The sequence below is a fragment of the Branchiostoma lanceolatum genome, unplaced genomic scaffold, assembly GCF_035083965.1.
Source record: "Branchiostoma lanceolatum isolate klBraLanc5 unplaced genomic scaffold, klBraLanc5.hap2 Scaffold_83, whole genome shotgun sequence".
NCBI lineage: Eukaryota > Metazoa > Chordata > Leptocardii > Amphioxiformes > Branchiostomatidae > Branchiostoma > Branchiostoma lanceolatum.
Window position 1 is genome coordinate 1 of NW_027100654.1, and position 26,455 is coordinate 26,455.

At 40.6% G+C, this 26,455-nt stretch overlaps 3 protein-coding genes and 3 long non-coding RNA genes across 6 annotated transcripts; 1 reads left to right on the plus strand and 5 right to left on the minus strand.

The window, feature by feature from the left end:
- The first annotated feature begins 18 nt into the window (after positions 1 to 18).
- LOC136426159 (phospholipid scramblase 1-like) lies at positions 19 to 4,973 on the plus strand. Its single transcript, XM_066415053.1, has 6 exons — positions 19 to 133; positions 928 to 1,064; positions 1,777 to 1,897; positions 2,979 to 3,081; positions 3,561 to 3,619; positions 4,115 to 4,973. Exons 1-6 carry the CDS (start codon positions 71 to 73, stop codon positions 4,142 to 4,144), a joined length of 513 nt encoding a protein of 170 aa, XP_066271150.1. The 5' UTR covers positions 19 to 70; the 3' UTR covers positions 4,145 to 4,973.
- Positions 4,974 to 5,594: 621 nt separating this feature from the next.
- LOC136426162 (uncharacterized) lies at positions 5,595 to 7,780 on the minus strand. The gene is made up of 3 exons (XR_010754160.1): positions 7,675 to 7,780; positions 7,064 to 7,167; positions 5,595 to 6,494 (listed from the first exon to the last, which is right to left on the minus strand). It is a non-coding gene; the product is annotated as an uncharacterized lncRNA (long non-coding RNA).
- Positions 7,781 to 9,432: 1,652 nt separating this feature from the next.
- LOC136426161 (uncharacterized) lies at positions 9,433 to 11,062 on the minus strand. The gene is made up of 3 exons (XR_010754159.1): positions 10,948 to 11,062; positions 10,192 to 10,264; positions 9,433 to 10,059 (listed from the first exon to the last, which is right to left on the minus strand). It is a non-coding gene; the product is annotated as an uncharacterized lncRNA (long non-coding RNA).
- A 1,058-nt stretch (positions 11,063 to 12,120) lies between these two features.
- On the minus strand, positions 12,121 to 15,309 carry LOC136426165 (uncharacterized). The gene is made up of 3 exons (XM_066415055.1): positions 14,846 to 15,309; positions 14,081 to 14,227; positions 12,121 to 13,578 (listed from the first exon to the last, which is right to left on the minus strand). Exons 1-3 carry the CDS (start codon positions 14,967 to 14,969, stop codon positions 13,379 to 13,381), a joined length of 471 nt encoding a protein of 156 aa, XP_066271152.1. The 5' UTR covers positions 14,970 to 15,309; the 3' UTR covers positions 12,121 to 13,378.
- A 2,258-nt stretch (positions 15,310 to 17,567) lies between these two features.
- Positions 17,568 to 19,165, minus strand: LOC136426164 (uncharacterized). The gene is made up of 3 exons (XR_010754162.1): positions 19,045 to 19,165; positions 18,340 to 18,437; positions 17,568 to 18,113 (listed from the first exon to the last, which is right to left on the minus strand). It is a non-coding gene; the product is annotated as an uncharacterized lncRNA (long non-coding RNA).
- A 1,738-nt stretch (positions 19,166 to 20,903) lies between these two features.
- On the minus strand, positions 20,904 to 26,128 carry LOC136426163 (gamma-aminobutyric acid receptor subunit beta-like). Its single transcript, XM_066415054.1, has 6 exons — positions 26,113 to 26,128; positions 25,478 to 25,624; positions 24,772 to 24,954; positions 23,999 to 24,222; positions 23,148 to 23,267; positions 20,904 to 22,105 (listed from the first exon to the last, which is right to left on the minus strand). Exons 1-6 carry the CDS (start codon positions 26,126 to 26,128, stop codon positions 21,536 to 21,538), a joined length of 1,260 nt encoding a protein of 419 aa, XP_066271151.1. The 3' UTR covers positions 20,904 to 21,535.
- Between the last annotated feature and the right edge of the window lie 327 nt (positions 26,129 to 26,455).

The window sequence follows — 26,455 nt, forward strand, 5'->3', positions numbered from 1 at the left end:
TATTTGGAGTCCTACTGAGTTTCTTCACAGTGTTAAGTTTCCTCCTCTTCCCTCAGACTCTGAGTTCTGCATGCGTTTCTGTTGTGGACCCAACCGCAGCTTCACCTTCCATATGCTTGACAATGCCGGGCATGTATGTATATCCGGATCATTTAAGGCACCTGTCAATGAAAGACCAAATGGGTTGTCAGGTCACTCAAAAGCAGGAATTGCAACTTTTCTATTTCCGGGTCATCTCATACTAATGTGCAAGGGAACATGCAAAGTTCCACATTGATGTGATCAAGGACATTATTTAATTGTTGATTCCACTCAAGGATAATGTCCTTGGTCCACTTGAAAAGCTCTGTCTGGGCTTACAGTGACAAGTGCCTGACTATATCCGTTAGCTTAATGTACATGTGCCACTTCATTCCTTCCAGAATGAGATTGATGCAAGCTGATGATGTGGACCAATCGTAACTTTCCAATCATGGATGTCCTTGATAATGCTGGACAGGTTTGATTTTATCTGATTAATTTGATTTGCTGCTTTCAATTGATTCTCTGATTGACTCACTGTTGACCTTGTTGACTAGTGGGGGCATGTATCCATATTATTCTCCAATTGATGAAATATTGCAAACAGATGCATGTTGATGAGGGTTAGACATCCAGGTAATAAGATACGGCAAAAATAATTACTCAAGCAACTTGCATGAGTAACTATTTTTGGCGTAGATGATAAGCAGTAATACATGCAGCATGGCAACAGCATCAATCATATAGCCTAATGTGAACTTTGATACTTTTTTGGAAGAAACATAAGATATGTTCTGCCAAGTATCGCATTATTTTATCTTTACCTATCTCCCGCGCCCCCCCCCCCCCCCCCCCCCCCCCCCCGTACACACACTCTACTTTTACCCCGTCCCCATGTGTCTATAGGAGGTGATGCGGATGCGGCGTGAGTTTAAGTGCTGTGCGGGCTGCCAATGGTGTGCCTCGTGCGCCCGTGACTGTTGTGCCTTTGAGGTGTACGTGGAGTCTCCCCCCGGACAGGTCATCGGCATGGCCATCCAGTCGTAAGTCATATTCAATATAGTCACACAATTCATATAATCACTCAAAATGGGATGTAATTTGCTTCTTTTTTTTCATGTAAGTTGCATCGAGTTTGTTACAGGGCTTTAAATTCATTTTTGGGAACAGGTGCACTGGTGCACCCATATTTAATATCGAAATATAGCTGCACAGAAAAAATTGGGGTTCCCAACATGATAGTATAGATTCTTAATGTCAGTGAAGCCTAATCACAAACCTGACTACCTAATCATGATGTCACTCTTCAAAGCTTGAATCTGAAATTCAATTATAGTTTATTGAAAAATTTCAAACAAGTACAACAGTCTGACTCTTCAATGTCAATGAATATGCTGTATACTACATGTAGTGTACAGTAATGGTAGTACTACTTTTATGTACTACGTTTATGTAACGCTATACAAATATCTGGGTACATCCAGCCTATTTAACTTAGGTGCATAGCTCCAAGTTTTTGCACACAGACTATTTCAAGCCTAATTGTTGTGTTATTGATAATTATGGACGCCCGAAACGTCCGATTTTTATCATATTTTGTCCAGTAGTAATGATTAAATTGTACCACTCTTATTGTGTTATGTTAATAGATATGAAATGCCTCTCATACTTAATGTGTAACGTTAGTCAATATACAGATTTAATCCTAACTCTGCAGCAGTTTACTACGATTTTTACAACCATTCTACATTCCAGTGGGTCAAAGTGGAAGCCCCACTATGAGATCATGAATGCCAATGGAGAGTCCGTCTTCCACCTGTGGGGCCCCTGCTGTGTGTGGAATGGGGCATGCTGCACCTGTGATGTGGACTTCAACGTAAGTGTCTCCTGTTAACATGTCTACCTACATTTTGTGTTGTAATTGTATGGTACTAGTAGCCTATTCATATAATACAACTCTATGCAAAAAGAAGACCATACTATAACGTTACATCCTGATGCAGCATTTACTGTTATCAACATACTGTTCCAGAGCATTAGCATGCTATTAGATAGATTGTCTTTACTGTTATTCATGAATTAGATTTGTTCTTTATTCAATTAGAATCGTTAGGTATTAGCAATAGTTCAACTGTCATGTATTTAGTTGCCAATTATTACACTGTACCAGTTACAATTATCATGCAATAATTAGGTTCCTCTTTATTCCATGTGTCTCTGCCTGACTTGGAAACTTGGACATGTACAGTATATAATAATTCTAATGTAAACGAGTGCATTGCTTACCAATTATTGTCTGATTTATTCGAAACAATCAATGCACGGAGAGAGCCAAATGTGTAACCCATGGAAACATTGTAATGGGGGTTGGGTAGCTGTTGTGACCTTGGCCTCGATGGTATGTCCCTTACGAAGTTTGTTAGTATAGCTGCGATGTTAGTGGTACGCTCAACCTAAGGAAACTCAAGGAGTCGATACGTCGTGAACACGTTGATCTGTATTCTCTCTCTCTGTCCTCTCTACATCGGGTGTCCGCTCCTGACTAACTCTAGTCCAGACTTTGACTGGCTTCTAGTACATCAGTTCTCTTTATATACCTTTTATCCGCCCATGTAACTATTTCTTAGAAAAAGGTACATTCTTCTACTATTGAGTCATCATGCGTCATTTCCTCTGAGAGGTAGTAGACAGTCCCAAATAAGGTCATCCAAGAAGCAATTGCTCAGAAGTGCCCTCCTGGAGAGAAGGTCATTATTTCTTACCGGGTCATTTACTCTAGCCATCATTTTATTTCTAAGGAAATAGTGGCCGCCTACACTCTTTCTCAGAACAGATCTTCATAACAGACGTCATCCTAAGGACATCTTAGAAAGTACCAGAACTCAACTTATACTACAATACAATGCTAGTGCACCTTATCACAATATATCTTCTTATTAAACCTGTGTTGTCTGCAGGTGTATGGCACTGACCAAAAGACAGAAATTGGGAAGATCACCAGGAACTACGCTGGCTTTGCCAGGGAGTTCTTCACTCAGGCCAACCACTACAGCATGTCATGTAGGTCACATTCTTGTCTCATTCTTGAAGTGCTGCATTGACCCCTTTCTGCATAATACATTGTATAACTACTACTGGACATGTAGATGCACAAAGTATCAATTTGTTAATTAGATTCTTGATTACTGATCTTTTAGTTTGCTGGACACTGACCACGACAACACAAGGCTAAGCTTTACTGCTTGTTTTACTGCTTGACCTTCAAATGCACAAAGGTCTTGACCAGGTATACTCTTACTGGTGACTGCATGTGGAAGATTTCTAAGTGTTTGTATGATTATATATATCTAACTCCATGTTTGTATTACAGATTTACAGATTATGTGTGATATTTCTAAAGGAAAACACTTATTGTGACAAGAACAATGTATGGTAGGGGCCATGTCAATTGAAAATTAACCCTACACAAGTCAGTGAACAGTGATATCATGATACCACTTTGAGACCCATGATTGTTCTTGTGTTTCCCCCCTCCCCAGTCCCTATGGACCTGGATGTGAAACTGAAGGCTGTTCTGATGGGGGCCATGATCCTGGTGGTAAGTCTTAGAACTTATTAGCTATAACACTGTTACTCGAATATTGATATTAACAATTAACTGTTACAGCGCCATATAGTTATGTTAGGTTTATGTTAATGATGACAGATGACGTCATGTTAGGATCACGTGTTCACGGTGTTCTTTTATTCCTTCGACCATCTTGGAATCCGCCATGACGTGTGTAATAAAGCTCCCGAGTTGATCCCTGCGTCCGAGTCGCTCGCTAGTGCGTATAGCGCCCTTGGCCACTTTGTGGCGCAGTAACTATAATGTTTTTGTTTTTAATCAGGTAAAATATTACAGCAACATAAAGGGTCATAAAGGTTTTTTTTGCTAAGTATGATGCAATACAATATATGTTGATTTATCATTCTCTGTTTATGTTTCAAATACATTCAATATCATTTAAACCAATTGAAGATATAATGTTGCAATGTTGATGCGGTGTTAGCATTGGAGCTGCACTGACATTTTCTCTTTTTTCTTCTTAAGGACTTCATGTTCTATGAACAGCCGAAGTAAGGCGCTGTCCACTACCTGACAACTGTTCTTTCAGGACAATCGTGAGGTGAAGATGAATGCATAATTTTGAGTAAACAAGTATAATTAATGTAGGGGGAAGTAATTCAAAGAAATTGATAAAGCAATGCGTGTGAATATTTTGTGCCTATATAGAATGAAATAAATAGGCATCAAAACGAGACTTTAAACACTACACTGGGACTAACAACAACATTATGTTTTATTATGTAATTGTCTTGTGGACAGCAATACATGGGCTTACTGATTGAAACTGATGTATTATTGAAGGATTGAAAATGTCAAGACTAAATGATACAAAATTGTTAGAATGTATACTGATGTAGTGTGAAGGTTTTAAGATCTTATTTATACGGATATTATTGTACCGTATAGAATTAATGATAATGAAGATGTGTTATATATTAAGATATAATTAGATTCCAGGTGTGCATCTTGGAAAATTGTTACAATCATAAACTAGGGTATAATCTTTGAATCTAAGAACTGTACCCTCAAAAGTGCTGCTTCCTATTTGTACACTTTAAAAATGATTCTTCTTCATCTTGTTAGTGTAACTTTCCCTTTGGTTTGTAATTTAGTGGTTAAAGACAATGTCCTCTTTACATGTATATGTATGCCATATGTGTATGTGGCTTGAAGATACATTGTACATGTACAAAGTAGTGCAGTTTATTAGATGCACACATTTCCTCATGCTGACTATACAGAAATGAATAGCAGTGTATGACTGTCAAAGTTGATTTGTTGGTGTGTCAAGATGTTCTTTAATGTTTGCCCTTCTTTAATAAAATGAATTTTGTTGATCTCAGTTTTGAGGTGAGTCTACATGTCAGTCATTTGTAATGACAGACTTATAATGGTGGATAGGGCCATTATGATGTGCTACCTGAAGCCAATACAATCAAAAACAGAATGATTTAAGATTTTTGTGTGTACAAAACTCATGTTAATTCATCTATAGGCTGTTTCATTTTAAAATCTTCAATAAGTACAAATGTCATTTGTCAATAGGACAATTCTAATACTTCCCACCCTCTCATATTAAATGATATGACAGACAACGATGACTGATTCTCTGAGAGATGTTTCCTCAGTTAAGGATTCCCCCATCCAAACAACATTTAGGTTTTGTTTCCCATCAGATTCACGTCATTTAGGCGGTGTTCAGTTGGTATAAAGAAGATCTCTCTCATATACTTGGTCTTGTATCTGCATCATGCAACCAGGACATTTTTGGGATCAAATCAGAATTCAAACGTTGGGTATACCTTTGGCTGACTCAAACATTATCTGCATCTGTTCTGCAGCTGCAAATCAGGGCATTGGGCTTACATAACAACACAACAGCTGCTGACATTATTGTTACATCTTAACATAATGCCCAACTGTCACGATCAGTAACAACAACCAGTAAATACAGAGTCAGGTGTAGGATGACAGAACTGGTGTATTTAAAGTTCCAACAGTTGCGCACACCGGCTTTTGTACAAATGACAAAAGTTGTATGTGAACATCTTCGTGATGATATTGTTCACCCATGCAGTCAGATACACACAACCATCAGACTCAAGTAAATCTCTGACACATTTCTCTGATCTTAAAGCAAATGTTGGTAGTTGGGATTTTCTCACATTAACTTTGTCGCATTATCCTGTTACAAACCTCCTTCACGAGGGCCAAATAAGCATGTCACAAGCTTCCCTCCCAACATCTGCTTGGAGAATAAGCACCTGTTTTTGAACAGGAAGTCAATTGGTATAATGTATTCATCTTCACTCTTGTCATCCATTTTTTACAGAACATTTTTACAATACTATATATACTGTGAGGCAGGTTTTCTTTTCTACATGGGACCCCTGCCTCCGAGACTCAGCCTATCTGGTTGATCTAAAAACTGCATGGTTGGCATTTACAGTGGTAGACTGCAGTGATCGTCACACAGTTGTCATACATGTACCGTTACCAGTACTGTATACGTAAAGGTAATTGTGATAGTCAAGTCCAATGGTTGGTCTTGTTACCATTTACAACACTAACTATCCTCTTAACAGATAGCCCTGTACAGAGAAATGTTAACGTTAGTGTATGTGCCACGATACTGTACGTACTAAATCAAATACTGTCATATGTGTAGAATGTTGCATTTGGATCTAGCCCAGGTAATACTAAGGTGTAGCTGGAATGTACTTCATGATGACAGCTGAAGTCTCGTCCCACAATAATATAGGGCTTTAGCCTTTCATCTCAGTTGATGGGAGGAAGAACTGGTCACCGGGTGTGTCCAGTCGTCCTGACAACAGCATTGGTGGTGCTGCATCACTGCAGAAGACTGAAAAGATATAGTTATGGTAGATCATTTACTTGGATGTCTAACCTTTATCAATTTACTGAAGATATTGATTATTCACCAATACAAATTGTCCTTGGATACTCATATTTAGACATGATTAACAAAGTTCCATAAACTCAACCAAGAGATAATCGTTTCAGTACGTAAGCCCTTCTTCTAGTGAGCTTTACTCTTGTCAGGGCAACACTGACATGTTCTACTTCTCACTGCAGCTAGGTGTCGCTGAAATGGGAAGGATGCAAGGTTGTATCCTTTCTCATCACCATTCATGACTGGAGTAGATTTGCTGATCCACACAGCCTCCAGCAAACTTGTACATTTGTCGTTCTCTTTAGGTACCCTCCCAGTCTATTACACATTTGTTGTGGGTGAATATCTTTTGGTTAATTAAAGTGCGGAAAGAGCTTTTAAATTAAATTTTGGAAGCAAACCAAATTACCAACCTGGTGAAACTATTCATGGGCATACCTGAAATTTTTCCAGTGAAGAAGATACTAGCATTTTCCCTGGGAACAGGAAAGTAAAGCCGTCGTGAAATGTGAACTCACGTGATGTTGTGCTGTCAGTGATGCTCGTCACTGGTGTTGGTTTCGCTGTCACACGTCCGTCAGTGTCCATGCGGACATCCTGGTGCTTTGATTGGGTCATAGCTCTGGTCAGGAAAAGATCATCCGTGTTATTGGTATTCACAGATATTTCATAACAGTTGTATTAGGTGCCCACTAGTTGTGAGTTTCGATCCAAAAGGTGATGTCAGGTTTCGGTTCAAGACTAGTAAGTTTCGGTGTGACGTCATTCATGGTCTTAACTTGTAATGCCCTGGACAAATCTATGGGTGGTTGTATTTGTTGATGGCAGTGTAGAAATTTTTAAGGCAAAATATATTGTGGCCCCTTGCCTCAGATCAGACCGCGGTTTTGTCACGCATAGATACCTTGTAATTGTCACGGCATAGCGTACTGAGAACAAGCCACCTAAGGATACTGGGATAGCCAAGTTTGTCATTTATCAAGATAGGTGCGCTTTCAATCAGTGAGCCTTTTTTTTCACAACAGCTTTCACGGTTATTGGGATGACGTGCAGCATTTGACGGACCCCCCAAGAGCGTCAGAAAAAAATGGAAAACACGATCATAGAGAACAAATTTAACATGACTTACCTTACTCCTGTCAATGTCACTGTCAGTGTCACTGTGCAAATAGCGCAGCACCCCGGCCCCCCCTGGCCCCAAACGCCCTAAAAACTGGTTAGATAAAGTGCTGTGAGCTGCGAGCGGCTTTATATACTCTTCCCTGCGTATGACGTCACCGGGATTCCCACTCGTTTGCTGACATACCACAGTTAGCCAATCACAGCTCAGAATGTGCCTACGTTCCAAGCGTTGGTTGGATAGTGATGACTTAATTTCAGGTTTCGACTCAAGTTTCGGGTATGTTTCTATTCGAAACAAGTTTCTATATGACATCATTGTTTGTCCAGAGTGGTTTCCAAACGTCAGGGGAAGTCCCAGCCACGACAACAACACTGCATACCTGACAACCTCTATACATACACTTGAATAGTGCGAAACTAGTGGAAAACCCCGACAGAGAAATGTTACATTGCCCAGTACCCGACCAAGATCAAGAAGAGTCAAAACCTCCAAAATGACGATTAGCCGGCAATTTGCACTACTAAAAAAATTATATTGCTTTTCTCAAACTGATACAATTGAAATGTTTAATGTTGGTTATTCCTCATGTTTATTGGATGGAAATATCATAATAAGAATGCAAAGAGAGAACGTTTAACCCAACAATTGCAACATTCTTCTTTGCACTACAGCACGATTGTCAAAACAGTTGTTACCTATACTGATTGGTGTTAAAAGATGAAAAACATAATTCCTCCATGTGGTTTTCCTGATCATTAGTGATAGTTATATCATAGTACACACCGACGAGCTAATACAATAATTTTTACCACCAAATTTGGATTAGTCTGAGTTTCGGTCTGCCCCAGAACCCAGATTGTATTGAAAGGTTAAACTGCAAAGTCCCGCACAAGGGCACCTGAGCTGAAAATGACGGAAAGTCCCACAGACTGTGTATCTGTGTCTGGACGGTACGTGAGCAACACATACCAGCTATTTAGTACCTGGCACAATTGTTTTGGCGGTGTTCCAATTTGGTGTCGTCTGACAGAAAGTCGAAACCCCAGTCAGCGTCTGAAAACATCCGGTGGGTAATTATACGACATGCAAGCTACGTTGGAAAGTCCCACGCGAGCCTGAGGTGATCTGCTGGCCAACGGAAAGCCCCACTTGTCTGTTTACGTCTGGAAGGTACTATACTAGCCGGGATTCCAGACTGTTTTAAGGGCCCAAACAGGCTAGATCATCGGCTCCTCAGTGACCAACATGCCCCCAAGGAGATTTTACCACCGGCAGACCCTAAAGTTGATCCAATCGTTCGTCCACTATGTCGATCGTATGCAGTTACATCGTCCACCAAGCAAATCTGGCTTCTGACTCTAACCGGAACCTAAGACCACACTCCTTGCAGCCTCCACCGGGCCTTCATACGGGGGTACGGATCGTAGAATTCGGCAAAAAATACGAATAATTAGCCAGGAAATTCAGTCCGTGGTAAGGTTAACATTTTCCCATCTGCGCGACCAGTCAATCCCTTTGGTAGCCAAATACCCCTGGCAAAATCAGCCAGCCTATTTAGTCTGGTAGAGACTACATTCTATGTGAGATTCCCTACATTGGCACGCTTTCACTAATCACTATTCAGCCGAAGACACCCCTGTTTGGTCCCCGTTCATCAGCAGCCGCCTGACAAGGTTTCTATACGTCACGGGGACAAGTACACATGGCTATAATGATACCCAACTATCATTCAATAACAGCAAACAGTAAAGACAGAGTCAGGTGTAGGATGACAGAATATGTGTATTTAGTTCCAACAGTTGCGCACACAGGCTTTTGTACAAATGACGTACATGTAGCTGTATGTGAACATGTGTCCTTGACAAAGCTCTAACACACCTTATCTCCAAGCAGATGCTTAGAGGGAGGATTTTCTCTAAGTTGTCCCATTATTCCGACGCATATCCATGCATTGGGTCCGGGGAATCAAATAAGAATGTTACAATCTTCCCTCCCAACGTCCGCTTGGAGAATAGCCACCTGTTTTTGAACAGCAAATTAGTAACGTTTAGTTTTGTTAAGGACTTGTCACTCATGTTCTATATTCTTGTCATCCTATTTTGAGGATTTTGAGGCAGGTATTTTTTTCTACCTGGGACCCCTGCCTCTGCGAGACTCAACATACAAACTTGTATATTGGCTGTAACGTTATGTACCATACATGTAGGGGTGTTGATTAACAGTTGATACATGTAGAAGGAATGTACATATTGATGATGACAGCCTGAGTCTCATCCCAAAACGCTATAGGGTGCTTAGCCTTTCTGAGCTGACTGGAGGTACGACTGGTCACCGGATATGGCAGCCATCCGGACAACAACATCATATCAGGGGCCGCGTCACTGCAGAAATCTGAGGACATTAGTGAAACGTGGCGTTACATTATGGTTATGCATTACAATTAGTCATGAACATTGATAGGAAGTTCTTTTCGTTTTCATGATGAAATCAGTTGATTGAAATTGTCGTGAAATGTGAACTCACCTGATGTTGTTCTGTCAGTGATGGTCGCCGCTGATTTTGGTTTCGCTGTCACACGCCCGTCAGTATCAGCCATCTGGTCAGGAAAATATACCAGAGATTCATGTTAAAATTATTTTCAGTTATGTCCAAACATCTGCGAAATGGTACATGTAAACTTGAATTTTCAGGTCTTGTTAAGCTATGAAAAGCGGTGTGTGTGCGTGTTGGCACTGCCCACGGCACCAGTAGTAGGCAGTACACAAGAAGCCATGTCACGATTGCGCAATTGCTGGGAATCAATTTTTTGTGGCAGTTCATAGTGCAGTTACATATTGCTTGCAATATTGACTTATCAGCGCAGTGGAATACCAGCGACAGTCTTTGATGTCTTACTGTGACAGGTTGAACCGTTGTCCCAACCACTGATATCGATTGTTGCCAGTTAACTCTCCAATCAGATGTTTTCGGATCAGTGTTAGTAGTTGCGCCGTGGTTTGTCGGTACATTTTTTGTCTTTCAGGCGGTCCGCATTTTTAGCTCTACGCTTCAGTAAAGTTCTAATGATACCCACACGATATTCACATTTGCACGCTACGGAGCCAGAGAACTGATAACAAATTACCTGCAAGTTGACACAGCGAGCCTATATCATAACGACTTGTATGGTAGGGTAACAGACAGCGTTACGAGGCTCGATTTTTCCAGTTAAATACAACACATATATTAGCAACTACGCATGATGGTCACTTTCTAGCTTTCAGTCAGGCAACGACTTACCTCAGCTGCAGGCAGCACCCGATAAGCAGTGATGAATGAAAATGAACCGCAGTGAGCTGCTTTATATACAGTCCTGGCCTGGGGTTGCCAGTCGTTTGCTGCCAAGCCACTCATGATCTCAGCCAATCAGAGCTCAGAATGTACTTACAGTTCATCCGTTGATTGGCTGATAATGACGTAATCTGAGGTTTCGATGATGTTCGACTTTGGTTCAAAACAGGTTTCTATGTGACATCATCGGGCCGGGTCCGTGCCTAGACCTCGCAAAGTTTTCATACGTCACGAAATGTCCCAGTCATGACTGCTGGCTTGCAAAGCACCATGCAGAAATGCCGATTTTACGATTCACTGTAAAATCACGACAAGGCTAGGACAAAATGATTACTGGTGTGTTCACGCATTTGCCATTAGAAATTTTTAGGGCCCTTGATCTCCACATACTTTTCCTTGTCATTTGTGGTAGTTATTCAGTACTCAACATCGAGCAGGCACAATGATTTTTGGCACCAAATTTGGATTTGATAATAGTCTGACAGAGTTTCGGACCGCCCAGTGCCAGAGTCTGAAAACACCCGGTGAGGGGGAGGATTAATCCAATATTGTAAAGGTTAAACTGCAACGTCCCGTACAAGGGGCACCTGAGCTCACCTGACGGAAAGTCACAGAGAATTGTTTACCTGTGTCACATGATCACATGAGCGGTGCTACAGCTGACCTCATCACCAATCGATCGCCATTGTAACGTTTAATAATATGGTTAGCCATGGAGGTTCAACTAATAGCTGCCACTGCAGTTTTCGTGTTAAAATTCTATGGTTTTCTATTGAAGAATGGCATCAACGCTTAAAAAAACAGCTTAAGTGTTTGAACTGCCTGTAGGAAGCATTGTGCGTTTGCAGGGAATATGTAGTGTGGTCTCCTGACGGGTTCGATTTCGGTGGAGGATTATTTCCGCCCACTTGTCGACACTAAAACAATACACAGTTTGTGCAATCCTTAATGGTAGTTGGGTACCCTATCGTTATGACAGTTCTGTTAACGTCAATGTTTGTCTGATATCCTTTACATTTCACTTATCAATACGTAAATGAAAATAAGGGAGGCGCAACTCGATGTTTGTATTCATGAAATAATGGCAAGTGCAGAAATTGTTTAATTGACCCTTGCGTTCTATTAAGCAGCATTTGTTTCTGCTGTTGAGTTGGCCAGACATGTGTCACATCCTAGACTAATAATTCATTCATGACCATTTGTGTCCTTAGGAGGATAACAGTGATCTTTGTAAAGATTATTGTCGTTTAATGGGGTCGCGGTTACAGTAGTTAATCAACATTAATTTAGTTAGAACCACGCAATTATCCTGGGGAAAATTTATGCCACCATTTAGATCACGTCGTTGACGCTCTTGTGGTGCTGAATTGCGTATCGAAAAAGTGTCTATGTGTCACGGGGACATGTCCGATACTAGAGCTCCCGCAACATCGGTATATTGTGGGTTAGCGTTAAACCTTAAAGGGCATAAGACACCAAAATACAACATTTTCTTATTATCTGAAATAGGAGTAGCATCATTCAAGGAATATAGACGTTTAAAACAAATGCACACCCTTCTGATGCTATTTAACATTGAACCATCAGAAACCATACTTCCATGAATCCAGCTCTTTATTCTTATCTGATCTTCACACCAGGTGATTACATTAATCAGTGACTAATGCCTGGTCGTGACGTCACAATGAACACGGCAGCCGGTTCAGAACCTTACACCACGGCTTGCGAAAAACATTATTTGATGAGCAAACAGTGCTTAATTTTGGTGGTAACATTCAATTAAAGGACACAACAATATCCATTTTGTTTGCTTGTAAAAATAACGTTCTTTCCGAGCCACAGTGTAAAGTTCCAAATCGGCTGCCATGTTCATTGTGACGTCATGACCAGGCAAGTCACGAAGAATTAAAAGCTGGAGGTATGAAGCTTTGATGGTTCCATGTTCAATAACATCCGAAGTGTGAATATTTTTTGAAAATTTCTATGTTATTAAACAATAGTATCATGTTTTATGTAATTTTCGGAAATTCCTAATGTTGATGTCATTGATGTCTTATGCCCTTTAAGATCTTAGTGCTTAGTCCATAACAAAGTTTCAATTTTCTACGATATCCGACAACAGAAGTCTCCAAAGTACCACTTAAAGTGTGCACTTGTCTGTGACGTCATAGACACCATGCTAGTTGGTTGAACTTCGAAGAGTAAGACGAATAGAATTGGCTGTTTACAATGTGACTGTACTTAGATACACAAATTCAAATTTGCATGGCTGCTTCAAGCTAGTTTGAGCACCTATAGCATGGCGGACAATACACACGCCGTTGTCAAGTGACTGCAAACACCCTTGCTACTGGGAAAAACAGGAAAAACTCTAGTCTTTTCAGAGTTCGCCGAGGGTACGAACAGCAGCAAGATTTTCTTCGGTGACTTTCCGTTCCTGCAGCAGAATGATGACACCCCCGCCCACGGAGAACAGGGTCTGGGCCCACGTCAGGTAGAAGGAGTAGCCGAAAGGCATGCCGGGAGAGTTGATCAGTTGGTAGCCGGTAAAGATGGCAGCCCCGACGTCACAGAGAATACCTTGAGTTGCGAAAATAACACTTTTATTTCCAAAGATTACAGCAATAGTCTTTAAAAACGAACTACAGATCCAAGGCCGTTACAGTGTAAGATCACCTGACTGAAAAATGACATCAGTAGCATGCCCATCATAAACATTTGAAAAGGGATTAGATTTACCCTCAAACAGGATTAAGGCGGATTGAGCAACGATTTCATAATAGTTATAGTTTGATCTTGTTTAGGAATGAATTCTACCAACAGATGAACTTTCTAGAAAAGCTATAACTGATACATCGCATCTATGTTTTTTAAGATATTTTTCACCATACTGGCGTTTTTTCTACGCACGTTTAAATGCCGCCAAGGTGACATTTCCAGTTCAAATCTTCTGCTTGGTTACTAAGTATTTGTTCGCTTATCTTAAGATATTTTAGTAATGAAACCAGCTTTATTCCATGTCTTGAAAGTGAACTTTTGGATAAAATTGACACTCGGGCCCGGTAGTCCCGCATGTGCTTACCTCCCGCTATCATCAATGCAGCACATGTTGCCGGTTTGATAACAGCTTTCTTCAGTGTGAGGGAGACAGCAAAGATGATTCCAAACACAAGATTCAGCGCCCCGAACACAATGAGACCCCGGGTTGCCTGGATTGCAGCTGGCCCTTCTGATATACAAGTATATAATGTGATCATAAATATTGTGTAATTGTCCATTCAAAATGTGTCAATTATATATCACATAGATACTTAGTTATCTATATATATCATATATTACATGTATCAGATAAAGACAAAGACAAAGAATACTGACCTCAGTTTCAAACACACTACTAGGGGCCCCCAAACCTAGACCACTTATTCCTTACAGTAAAATCTACCCGCCTGCCTCAAAATCCAGACCATTGCATGTCAAGGACAAAGGATACGAAAACCTGAAGCTCTGCTTCAGTACCAAGGACACTCACCAGGGGGCCCAACTTCGTCTTCACAAGACCTACCCATATACCAAATATCATCACAATCCATTCAGACAGACACACACTGAGACACACAGCACAGACACACAGACAGACAGGACGAACAGGCAGACACACCTAAAACAATACCTCCATTGTTTATGGAGGTTTTAAAGCTCCTAGGTCACATTGTGATCGCTGCATACAAACATCCATCAAATCACATCAATAGCCTCAAAATATCTTGCTCAGAAACAGACTTTGATTATACAAGTCCAACCTGGCCTCATTAGTGCCTGTATGGCTGTAGAGAAACGGAGTACTTACTTTCCGGTAGACCCCCCTCAGACGTCCATCCTGGTGTCGCCAAGCCAACAACTAGCAGGACCAGACCGACGAACGCGGATACACTCGCGACCACGTGTGGAATGTTAACTTTATTTTCAGCCATGATCTTCCTCCTTATCTAGCGTGAACTCGGAGCTACTCAGATTACATGTGTTAATGGTCAGGACGCCAGTAAGGATGCGCCGGTTATATGTATTCAGTAAAACGGAAGTCGAGACTGTCGTTAGTTTCACATCCACATTCACTAATTGTAGATAATGATTCACTGCCCCGAGGATAGGCAGCCTGAATATCTATTACTCATCATCAACTTCCCCTTTTTCGTAAGAATCCTTCAACTCAATTATGTTACTTGATGTTATTTCATAAGATGCCAAATTGTTATGAAAACAAAATCAACCGAATTTTCTAAAAATTTCATCTCGGATTAACAAGGAAATGGACCTGATTCATAATCCAGAAACTGGATTGTGTTCCCCACGCAGACTTTTCTCGGCGTGTGATAATGGGTTTCAACGGGATTTGTGCCAAAGATCTAGGACAATTGTTTGGCCCACAGCTATAGCAACAAAGTTATGAAGGCTATGAATAAGAAAAAGAGATAAGCCATCCCACGCTCTTAGTCCGTGTGCTGTAATTTTTCTTTAATTCAAATGAATGACACTTGAATGACGACTAAATCAGACGAGGGGCAGTATGACATAAAGGTTTCACCTTTGTATTTCAGGCAATTGCGCCAATGGTAGAACAAAAGCACTTCCCCCTTTTCAGTGCGTGGTTCACCAGGCTCGAGTGACGTGTATCAGGTTAACTTCCCACGAGAATACCTTTGTTTGATACGTCAGGAAGTTTTCGTAGTTTCGCACGTGGTCTGGTTGTAAATATCTAAACTGTACAACTACACACGGGGCGGAGTATGAAAGCCAACAATGATACTTTGGCTATGTGAACGAATGAGACAGAAACGCTTAAACATTTGGGAACTCAACCCTTCTAACTTACCAGAACATTCGTCTGGAATGTAAAAAAAATCTGCCCCACGTTACACTTGAAATAGGTCTGTTGAAAAAAGCTCAACTTCACAATGGTTTATTTTTCTTAACGACTTTAAAATCATGTTTCCTTCAGAATCTGTACACAAAACTGACTTCCACATTTGCATAATCTATGCTTGGCCATGTACACCTTTAACTGACTTCCACATTTGCATAATCTATGCTTGGCCATGTACACCTTTAACTGACTTACACAGGCCACAATGTTAACAGTCCAATCATTTACCACCGTTAATGTTTCACCTTCAATAAACTGCATATGTTACACGTATTTGAGTCCTATATGGGAAAACACTGCAAATATAGATTTTCCTCATTGATTATGCAATTTGATTTCAAATTTTCATAATTTGCACATCATTATGTACATCTCTGCCTAAGCTACCTGCATACCAAATATGATGGAAATCCGTCGTTCCTTTCTTCAGTTATTCTCGTTGTAAGATTTTTTACAACACCGCCCTGCAGTTCCAGAGCAAGCCGCACGTCTTCTTTACATCACAAGCTATCTGCCACAAAAAATCAAGACCATAGCACGTCCAGGTCAAAAGATACTGAAGTTCTGCTGCAGTACCAGGTCACATACCAGGGGGCCCAAAATCGACCTTGACCTTTGCCTCCCCAAAACTTACCAACAGATCAAATAACATTGTAATCCATCCAGAGGTTCTTGAGTTATGCTGACTACAATAGTCCGGAAACACAAACAAACAAACGAACACACACACACACACACACACACACACACACACTCACACACACACACACACACACACACTCACACACACACACACACACACACACACACACACACACACACACACACATGCCAAAACCAGTATCTCTATTTTTCATGGAGATATACATCTAATAAGAGTCTCTACAAGCCTTCGATGGTTCAGTTAACACCTACACATTTTTATTTCAGTTCAGTACATATGTACGTTGCATTTGATAACATTTGATATCACTTCCAACAAGACCCCTGTGTTTGACCCCCATTCAACAGTTGTCCACGAAGTTTCCATATACGTCATGGGGACGCCCCAGTCATTGCAGTTGCACTGCGCACCTGGCAACCTGCCAATCAGACCTCTACATTGATACCCCAGTGGAACAATTATGATATTCTCGGCAAAGGTCACAAACGTGAATGTGATGACGCCCGTATCACTATTCAACAAGACAAGTCCCCTGTCTTTCACTCCCACCCCAACAGCCGGCCTGGAGACATGTACATTTTCCGAAACCAGAGCTCATTACGACATTATGGTGTAATATGATATTGTCCAACTGTCCTATCCAGTTACAACAACCAGTAAACACAAAGTCAGGTGTAGGATGACAGAATCAGTGTATTGCATGTAGTTACAACAGTTGCCCACACAGGCTGTTTTACAAATGACATAGTTGTATGCGAACATGTGTCCTTGACAAAACTCTTAACACATCTGATCTCCAAACAGATGTTCAGAGGGAGAATTTCCTCTAACTTGTGCCAATATACCAACACACATCCCTGAATTGAATTCGTAGAATCGAATAAGAATCCGTACAAGCTTCCTTCGCTCCCAAAATCTGCTTGGAGAATAACCTGGCATTGAACAACAACTCAATGATATAGACTTTGTAACGAATCGTCACTCGTGTATTCAGCTCCTATACTCTTGTCATTCTTTTCTCTTCTCCTACATAAACGTATCATATAAATATTATTACACAACTGTGAGGCAGGTATTTTTTCTACATGGGACCCCTGCCTCCAAGACTCAGCTTATCTGGTTGCTTAAAAAAACTGAACGTCTTATATTTGCAGTGGTAGACAGTGGCAAAGAGCCGTACATGTAATACAGTAAAGGTCTGAACCATTGCGATTGGTTACCTTGTAGATTATCCTGTACAGAGTGAGGCTTTGATGACTTACAGTGTACCACTTTCGCTGTGTTGTATACATGTAACATACTAGCTACTCAACTGCATCAAAGACAGAAATGTTTGACTGTAAAGTTATGTAATAGGTAAGGTTAATGTGCGTTTATATCTGGAATGTACATATTGATGATGACAGCTGAAGTCTCGTCCCAAAACGTTCTAGGGTGCTTAGCCTTTCTGAGATGCATGGAGCAGGTACAACTGGTCACAGGGTGTATCCAGTCGTCCGGACAACAACATCATGGCATCACTGCAGAAATCTGAAATGGTGAAACATTTCATTACAATATGGTGATACGACACAATATCAGAAATTGACAAGAAAATTATACAATTCAATTCAATTCTATTCTATTCTTTATCAAAACATTAACGCAATGAAATCAGTTTCTATAACTAAAGCAATATCAATATGATATATATAATTATACTATTATTAGAATTTAATTGAAGCCGCAGTGAAATGTTAAAAGTATGTAAATTCACGTGATGGTGGGCTGGTCACTGATGTTGGTTTCCGTGTCACACGCCCGTCAGTGTCCATGCGGACATCCATGTGTTCTGATAGAATCCTCTCCATATCTCTGGTAAGTAAAAAGATCAGAGAGATTCATGTTAAAGATGAAAATATGCATGCCATTTTTAGAATGATACTGAGGAGACTGCCTGATATATTAGGTGATTGTTTTAAGTTTTCAGGTGATTGTTATAAGTTTTCAGGTGATTGTTATAAGTTTTCAGGTGATTGTTATAAGAATTTCGTGATGTCATGTTTCGGTTCACGATAAGTTTCGGTGTGACGTCGCTGGATCTAATTACAATGCAGAAGTGGGCTGTATATACTGACTTTAGCAGTATGCTGACACAGCAGGATTCATTTGACAACATGTTCATATCTTGACCTTGAAGTTCCATTCTGCTGCGATACATACAATAGCTAGCTCACCACATGTACAGAGCACAGAGAAACCTTCATCCGCAAATTGCAATTGGCACATCCCAGCTACTCATTTAGTTCTTACTTTTTTTTACCAGCGAGCCAATTCAACGAAAACATTGTATGACAGGGTAACATGCAGCCAATAGGATACTCAACTCCAGTTGAGTATTATAGGACTTGTAGGAAACAACTTAGCGAATATTCACCATGCTAACGTACATGTCTGCAAGTTTTCAATCATAACGACTTACCCCAGTTCTCAAAGCAGCTCCCTAAAAGTCTGTGTGAAATGAAATATTAAGCTCCGTGAGCTGTTTGCGGCTATATATACAATTCCTGCCCATGACGTCAAGGGGATTCCCCTGTGTCTTGTCGCTTAACCAACCACAGCTCAGAATGCACATGCAGTGATTGGCTAGTATTGACGTAATCTCAGGTATCTGTCCAAGTTCCGGTGATGTCATGTGTTACTTAGAAACAAGTTTCTAGGTGATATCATCAAGTTTCCATACGCAACGGAAAGTCCCAGCCTTTACTATTGCGCTGCGCTACCTGTCAAAACGCCGTCAAGAAATGGGAACTACTATAGTATAGTATATGATACACTGTAGAATCACGGCAAAGAAAAATGAAATAGTCTCTACAAGCCTTTGTGGGTTCCGTTAACGTTATAACCCCCATATAGTTCAGCACATATGATGTAGTAAAACGATATGATCGTTCTAAGTGTAATATAGCTTGGGTAGCGAACGGAAGCTAAGAAGGCTGGACTCCAGGCTAATGCGTCACGGAAGACGTCCCAATTACTTGCATAACTTGCGTTATTTGGGTGGTGAAGATCATTAAGCGATACGATTTATGCAAATAAGGGACTTATTTGCATAAGGAAGTGAGAAACCTTAATAGCATGTCAGTTGTAAAGGTTATCGTCATTTAATGAAGGTATGGGGTCGCAGAACTTGGCTACAGTTAATCAATATGAATTTAGTTAATTAAACCCAAGCGATTGTTCTGGGGGACATTCATATCAACATTTAGATCATGTTGTTGACGCTCTTTTGGTGCTGAAATGCGTTTTGAATTCAATAACACCGTAATTAATCAAAACACCCCTGTGTGACCCCTGTTTAACCAGTCGCCCACGTAGTTTCCACACGTCATAGGGACGTCCCAGTCATAGAAGTTGCACTGCGGACCTGGCAAGACGCCAACTAGACGTGTACATTGGGCGATACCTCTGGAAACTCCCGAAAGCTAAAGGAGAATCACAGTCTCTTCCCGACTCCGTGGGACCAGCCGTAAAAATGCTTCGAAAATGCCACTAGTGTTTAACCAGCCAGTAGTATCTATATCATCCGGTTACAATGTTCAGTCGTTGGACTTTTGGACGAGTGCACTACGGTAGCCTGACTAGCCCTATTCGGGTGAAGCCCATTTTTGGCGTTTCCACCCACGTTCAATTGTCGACACACGGTGAACCCTCTGTGCACCCATACTGGGATAATTGCCCACAACGCACAGTTTGTGCGATAGTTGGATACCATATCGTTATGACAACATTCTGGTAATGCCAACGTTTGTCTGGTGTCCTTGGCGTTGGTCACACCTACGCGCAAGTAAGAATAAGGGAGGCGCAGTGGTAGCACAACATTTTATAAAGTACAATTAATGTTTGGTATACATAAAAGAAAGGCGGGTAATGCTATAAACCTGCATGGTTTCATTGAGCCCTTATATTCTGTCCCTGGTGTTAATTTGGTCAGACATGTGTCGCACAATTGGACTAAATTATTCATGAGTCCCTTTATGCCCTGAACGTTGATCAGATGTTTTGGTTTTGCTGTGCTTTTGCGCGTGTGGCGAATCGTTCGCCATCGAACTATTCAAGCCGATCCACCGTTCCTCAGTGAAAACGATAATAAGCTAGCATTCAAGTAAAAAAAAAATTCGTAAACATACACTTGTCGATATCATTATCAATATACATGTTCGCTTTATATAATATAGTATATAATATATGTTGGCTTTAAGCAAAGGAACAAAAAGAAGCGGATATTGAAACTATTCCATACAAACTAACAGTCAAAAGCAAATCTATACTATACATACGTTTGCAATAACTTTACATTTTCTTCATATTCTCATATTTGAAGTATAACATTATTTTGGTCAATGTAGATATCAGTATACATGCTCGCTTTTTGTCATATACATCTGTTGGCTTAAGAAAAGAAACAAAAGCAAATACTGAAATCATTTCATACAAGCAAACCGTAGAATACAAATATATACTATACATACGTTTACAGTAACTTGACATTTTCCTCATATAACATTATTTTGGTCAATGTCGATATCAATATACTATACATACATGTATATACTGTACATGTTCGCTTTGCATAACATATATCTGTTGGATTATTCTTTCAAGCAAAGAAACAAAAAGAATCAGATACTTAAATTATTTCATACAAACTATCACATACCAATGAGGTTAGCCTCCTTCCACATACAAATATACAGTAATGTTATAAATACGTTTACAATAACTTTACATTTTCTTCATAAATTCATACTTGAAGTTGAAGTATAACATTATATGATATGATATAAAGTACAACATGTTAAAAGTATATGATACAAATGATACAATAGCTGCCTTATACAACAATCTACATTATGTACCTAATGCGGTCAATGATTAAAGCACAAACTAAGTGCTGTGTTGCAGGGCCATATTCAGATTAAACCTTTAGACCATATGAACAGGTAATATGACCAGTAACAGATGTTAAAGAATGAAAAGGCAACAACGAACACTATGCGGGTCACATGGTCAATCTGTTGGCTTACGTACACGTATACATCCGGGTCATTCATATCGGAGTCACTGTCAATGACGTCAGAGGTTGCATCAGTGACGTCAGTCTCCATGCTGTCGTCTGTCGTGCTACTGGTATCGTCGGATGACTTGCCGGTTGTATTCATGGTGTCGTATCCGGAGGTCTGGCTATCTACCTCACAATGTAGGTCGAGAGTTTCCTCAGAAGCGATTTGAGGACGCGGCGGGCCCTCGCGAATGTTGTTCTCAGCGGTTGGGATAGGGCTCCTGGATACATCCATTCCCGGCTCGGGGTGGATCTCCGCAACCGCTGCTGATGACGGTCCACCTGTCGCCTCGGTGGACGGGATGTAAGCGATTCTCCACCCCTCGCCGTCCGCTTGCTCCCACCAGATGCCGAGAGGACTCGAGTACTTCGCACGAGGGATGCAAATCTTCAACTTTCGTGACTTCTTCTCTACCGGATGCTGCAGAGACAGAATCACAAAATGTTATCTAGAATGAACGTTTTCAATACTGCTTACGTTCAGTGGTAATGATGATGATACCAAGTGGGTGTGAAGGTTGCTAAAAGATTCAGAAGATAACTCTCACTCTGGTTTACCGTTCGGGTACCGCAGATACTGTATGAACCACCTTTCTCCATTTTCCTACGCAGAGCCTCATCCGTGGCCTATACAATATACCTTGGGGAGGCTCTGCTAAACCGGACTGCGGTTTCCACTTTTGTGCACGTGAGCGTGGCCTCTTACCAGCTGCTAGCCAATCAGAGAATCTAAAGAAAACATTTAGGCGACTCTCTGATATGTTGACAGCTGGTTAGAGGCCACTTTCACAATAGTGGAAACCTCAGCTCGGTTCAGCAGAGCCTGCCAAAAAGGTATAATGTATAGGCCGCGGGTAAGGCTCTGCGGAGGAGAATGCCTTTCTCCAACCTTCTCTGGTACCCTTGGTGGTCTCTATCAAAGGTATAGCAGATTGAATCCGAAAATCTCATGGGATTCATTATCAAGATATTCTTTCATATCTTCCGTCCTCCCAGACTCGGCACAAATAAATTAGAATTTAGTTTATTAAATTTTTATTTTTAATTTTTTAAATTTTTTTTTTTTTATTTAATATATTAAAAATTTTTATTTAATTTTAAAATTATTTATTTTTTTTTAATTAATAATTATAAATTTTTTTTTTTAGTATTATTAATTTTTTTATTTTTTATTTTTTTTTAATTTTTTTTTTTTTTTTTTTTTTTATTTTAAATTTTTTTTTTTTATTAATATTTTTAATTTATTTTTTAATATTTTATTATTATTATTGTTTTTTTTTTTTAATTTAAAGATATTTTTATTTCTTAGTTCAGGATGGAAAAATAATTTAGGTCATTTGGAATAGTTCATGCTATATTGTTATCCATTGTCTGTCCGTCTTTCATGTTACATGTACTTGCAATTAGCCTACGGGTAATAACTTTCAATAAACTAATTAATTCAATCTAATAAAACCGCTTACCTCGAGGTTCTCCTCCCGTCTGCTGTAGATGTAGTAAACTACGATAGTTTCCATCAAGGCCAGGAGAATGAAGACGAGACAAACGATCAGCCAAATGTCTATCGCTCTTGCAACGGACACCTGCGGGGTAAAACCAAAATACGAACCATCATTACATTGATGATGGTGATTTTTACTTTCATGTTCTTTCCCACACGGGCTAAATGCAGTAGCAATATACATTTACATCAAAGACTGAAGCTTCGAAGGTACGTGTAAGATATCATTACCTGTAGTGTTGATAGTGAACAAGGCCGGGAACAAAAAAGTTAATGCTACCACTTAATCAATTGTTTACCTGTCTCTTCCCTCCACTTCAAACAATTGTATATGAGAAGCTAACCTGCACATAAAGCTATTAGATGTATGGTAAAATATGTCGCAAGGTTGGGAATGTTTTGAAGTCTGAAGTTGAAAATCTGAAGGTTTGGGGCAAGTACTTAAAGGTGCAATATATCTGTTGAAACATTTGTACTTATACACGTATGGCACATCGCTTAGGCCAAGGAAAAAATGTTGTGTTTCTGTTACCCGACGGACCCTAGCAAAAACCTGCCGACCCTTGCCTTTTTTTTGGTTGACCACTGGCAAAGGACATAAGATTTTCGACCTGGCATCTTAGTGCTGAAATTCAAAACAGAATTCCTGCATTTCACACTGAGATTTAACAGATTCAGAGATGAAAAAGTTGATGTAAGGGTGTGTACCAAGCACTGTACGTCTTTGCTCCCTACCCACCGACCATAATTGTTTGCAGGACCGTACTCGGAAACACAACATTTTTGTTTCTCAAGCCTTATCTGGTTGCTCACCCACAGGATCCTGTGCTTCAGGACGCCCTTAGAGATCATCACCAGGAGTGGGATGACCCCGAGAGTGATCCGGCCGGAGATGGCCTTCTGGTGCAGCGGCAGCCATGTCTGCATGAGAGACGCCACCACCAGGATGAAGGACGGGATGAACGTGGTGGAGATGTAGATCCACAGCCGCCTGGTCATGCCCAGCTTCACGGATACCGTGGTGTAACTGTTGGTGTCTGGAAACAGATCGTACACAATGTTAGCCTGAGTACCATTCTCCGTTGTAACCGCTGGCTCAATTTTTTCGCTTGTTAACCATGGAACTGCGAAAATATTGAGCCAGCGGTTACAATGGAGGCTAACACAATATCAACACTTATCACAAATCACATGCTGTTGAACAGAAGTTCATTGGTTTAAATAAACTGCCGAAGATCTCATACCTTCGCGAAATATCTAGACTTTTCTTGTTATAGTCATTTTCACGAATTTCTCTCTAATTCTGTATGTTTCCTGCTTTCCTGCGGTACTAGCTTTGTACCCGGGCTAAGCTAGCATTTCCATCCTGCAAGTCTCCGGTTACACCATTTTCTGTTTCACATCCAGCCACTCTGCAATATTCAAATAACTGCGAACACACACCAGAACAAACAAACACATAGTAAAAAAAATAATGAGTTGGGATAATTTTGGAACATATACACTCAATGGACAAGAGCATGCCCCTGAATGTCTTGTTTATCCTGCAAGGCAAAGTTAATGCGAAAATTTGAAAGCTTTTGAACCTTTGTGAAGGTTGTTTGCGCTGCGTGCCACCCTGCGTGCCTCATCCTGTACCCTCCGTTCTTCCTCGGGACAGTCGACCGTCTCCATCACACACTCTCCCACGGTCGTGCGGCAGTCCGCAGAACTGGCGAAGGGGCACGACTCGGCGTGGTATGCACACGACTGCTTAAAGTAATTGCAATCTGAAAGAAAATGTAATTCAATAGTAGGAGAAATACAGAGACTCCGATCGGGATCTCTACCTGCATATTGCCGATTCCAGTGAGAGAGATCCCGATCGGAGTCTGTAAATTCTAAGATATTCGCTTAAAAGACAGTCAGAACTTTTAAACTACGATTCGCGTCGCTTAAGCTGAATGAATTGACTTGAAATTTAGGATTTTATACAAATTTCATAAAAGACCACCCTAACATATTCCTAGCATCCTGATCAGTTTTTCCGTCGACGGAATCTCCAATTGGGATCTCTGCCGGATCGCAATCTCTACCCTGATATACACTGTATATATGCTTGAAGGTCTGTCATGCATGCTTCTGACTTCGATGTAGACTATAGCTAGCTATTTCCAACTAACATCTGTTATACGTAAAACCGCATCCCATGGGGCACTGGTTTCACTTGTACAGAAATCGAATATGCTACTTTACAATTTTTGATTGTCAATACAATATCTCTGTAATAGCATCATTTACAAACACTCATACCCGAGACGTTGGTGAGAAATGACTCCAATGTCCCTGACAACTGCACCCCTCCCAGCATGAACTGAGACACCACCTCGGCGCTGTCAGTCTTAATCTGGTCCCGAGACGTGTCGGTGAAGGACACGAGTCGGAACCTGACTCCATCATCTGTAGGTACAGTAGGCAAAAGGAACACGTCATTGCGTTATAGGGATGTCCCTGTAGCTCAATTAGTAGTAGCCTCACAGTTGAGCTCCTGGTTCCAAGTAGTTGGCAATCGCCCGGTTCGAATCCGGAGAAGGGTATCCTGGTTGGAGCTGCATTCATAGTTCAGAAGGGACCCGTGATCGGGGGAGCACTACAAAAGCCTCATTACTCAGATGGGTACATACTGGCTGTGCTTTAGATGAAAAGTATTATTCCGGTGAATTTTTCATTTTTCAAAACCATAACATTAGAAACAGGTGTTAAGTATCTGATCTATGTCGCCATATCTTATTCATCTAGTTCATTACGTGAATTCTAGCATTACGCATGACAAAGAATTTAGAATAAAGAGCACAGTTTTGTGTTTCTATTGGCAGTTTAGGTCATTGTACGGCCATTGAGCTATCCAACTTTTAGCCGAGCAATGGTCTTTGATATGGAGTACTTACATCCATGAAGTGGCATGTTGCAGCCCTGGCTGTCAAATGGGAAGTGTTCAAACGTCACCCCTGGACATGATACGTGTAGATCACGACTGCAAAAGCACATCAAACTATTAGAAAACAGTACGATGTCTGGACAACATAGGTAAGAAGTTTAGTCGTACACTTCAGAATTACTGTTAGTGGTTCTGTAGAAAGTTTTGTATGGGAGGCTTTGTTTTTGGTGTGTCTGTTTGTTATGTTCTTGTGTGTCAATACGTAGATATCTAAATACACTGTCAGTAGAGAGGCAGGAAGTGAGTGGGACGATGATTTCACCGAAAAATTAGGCTTACAGAGTGACAGGAAG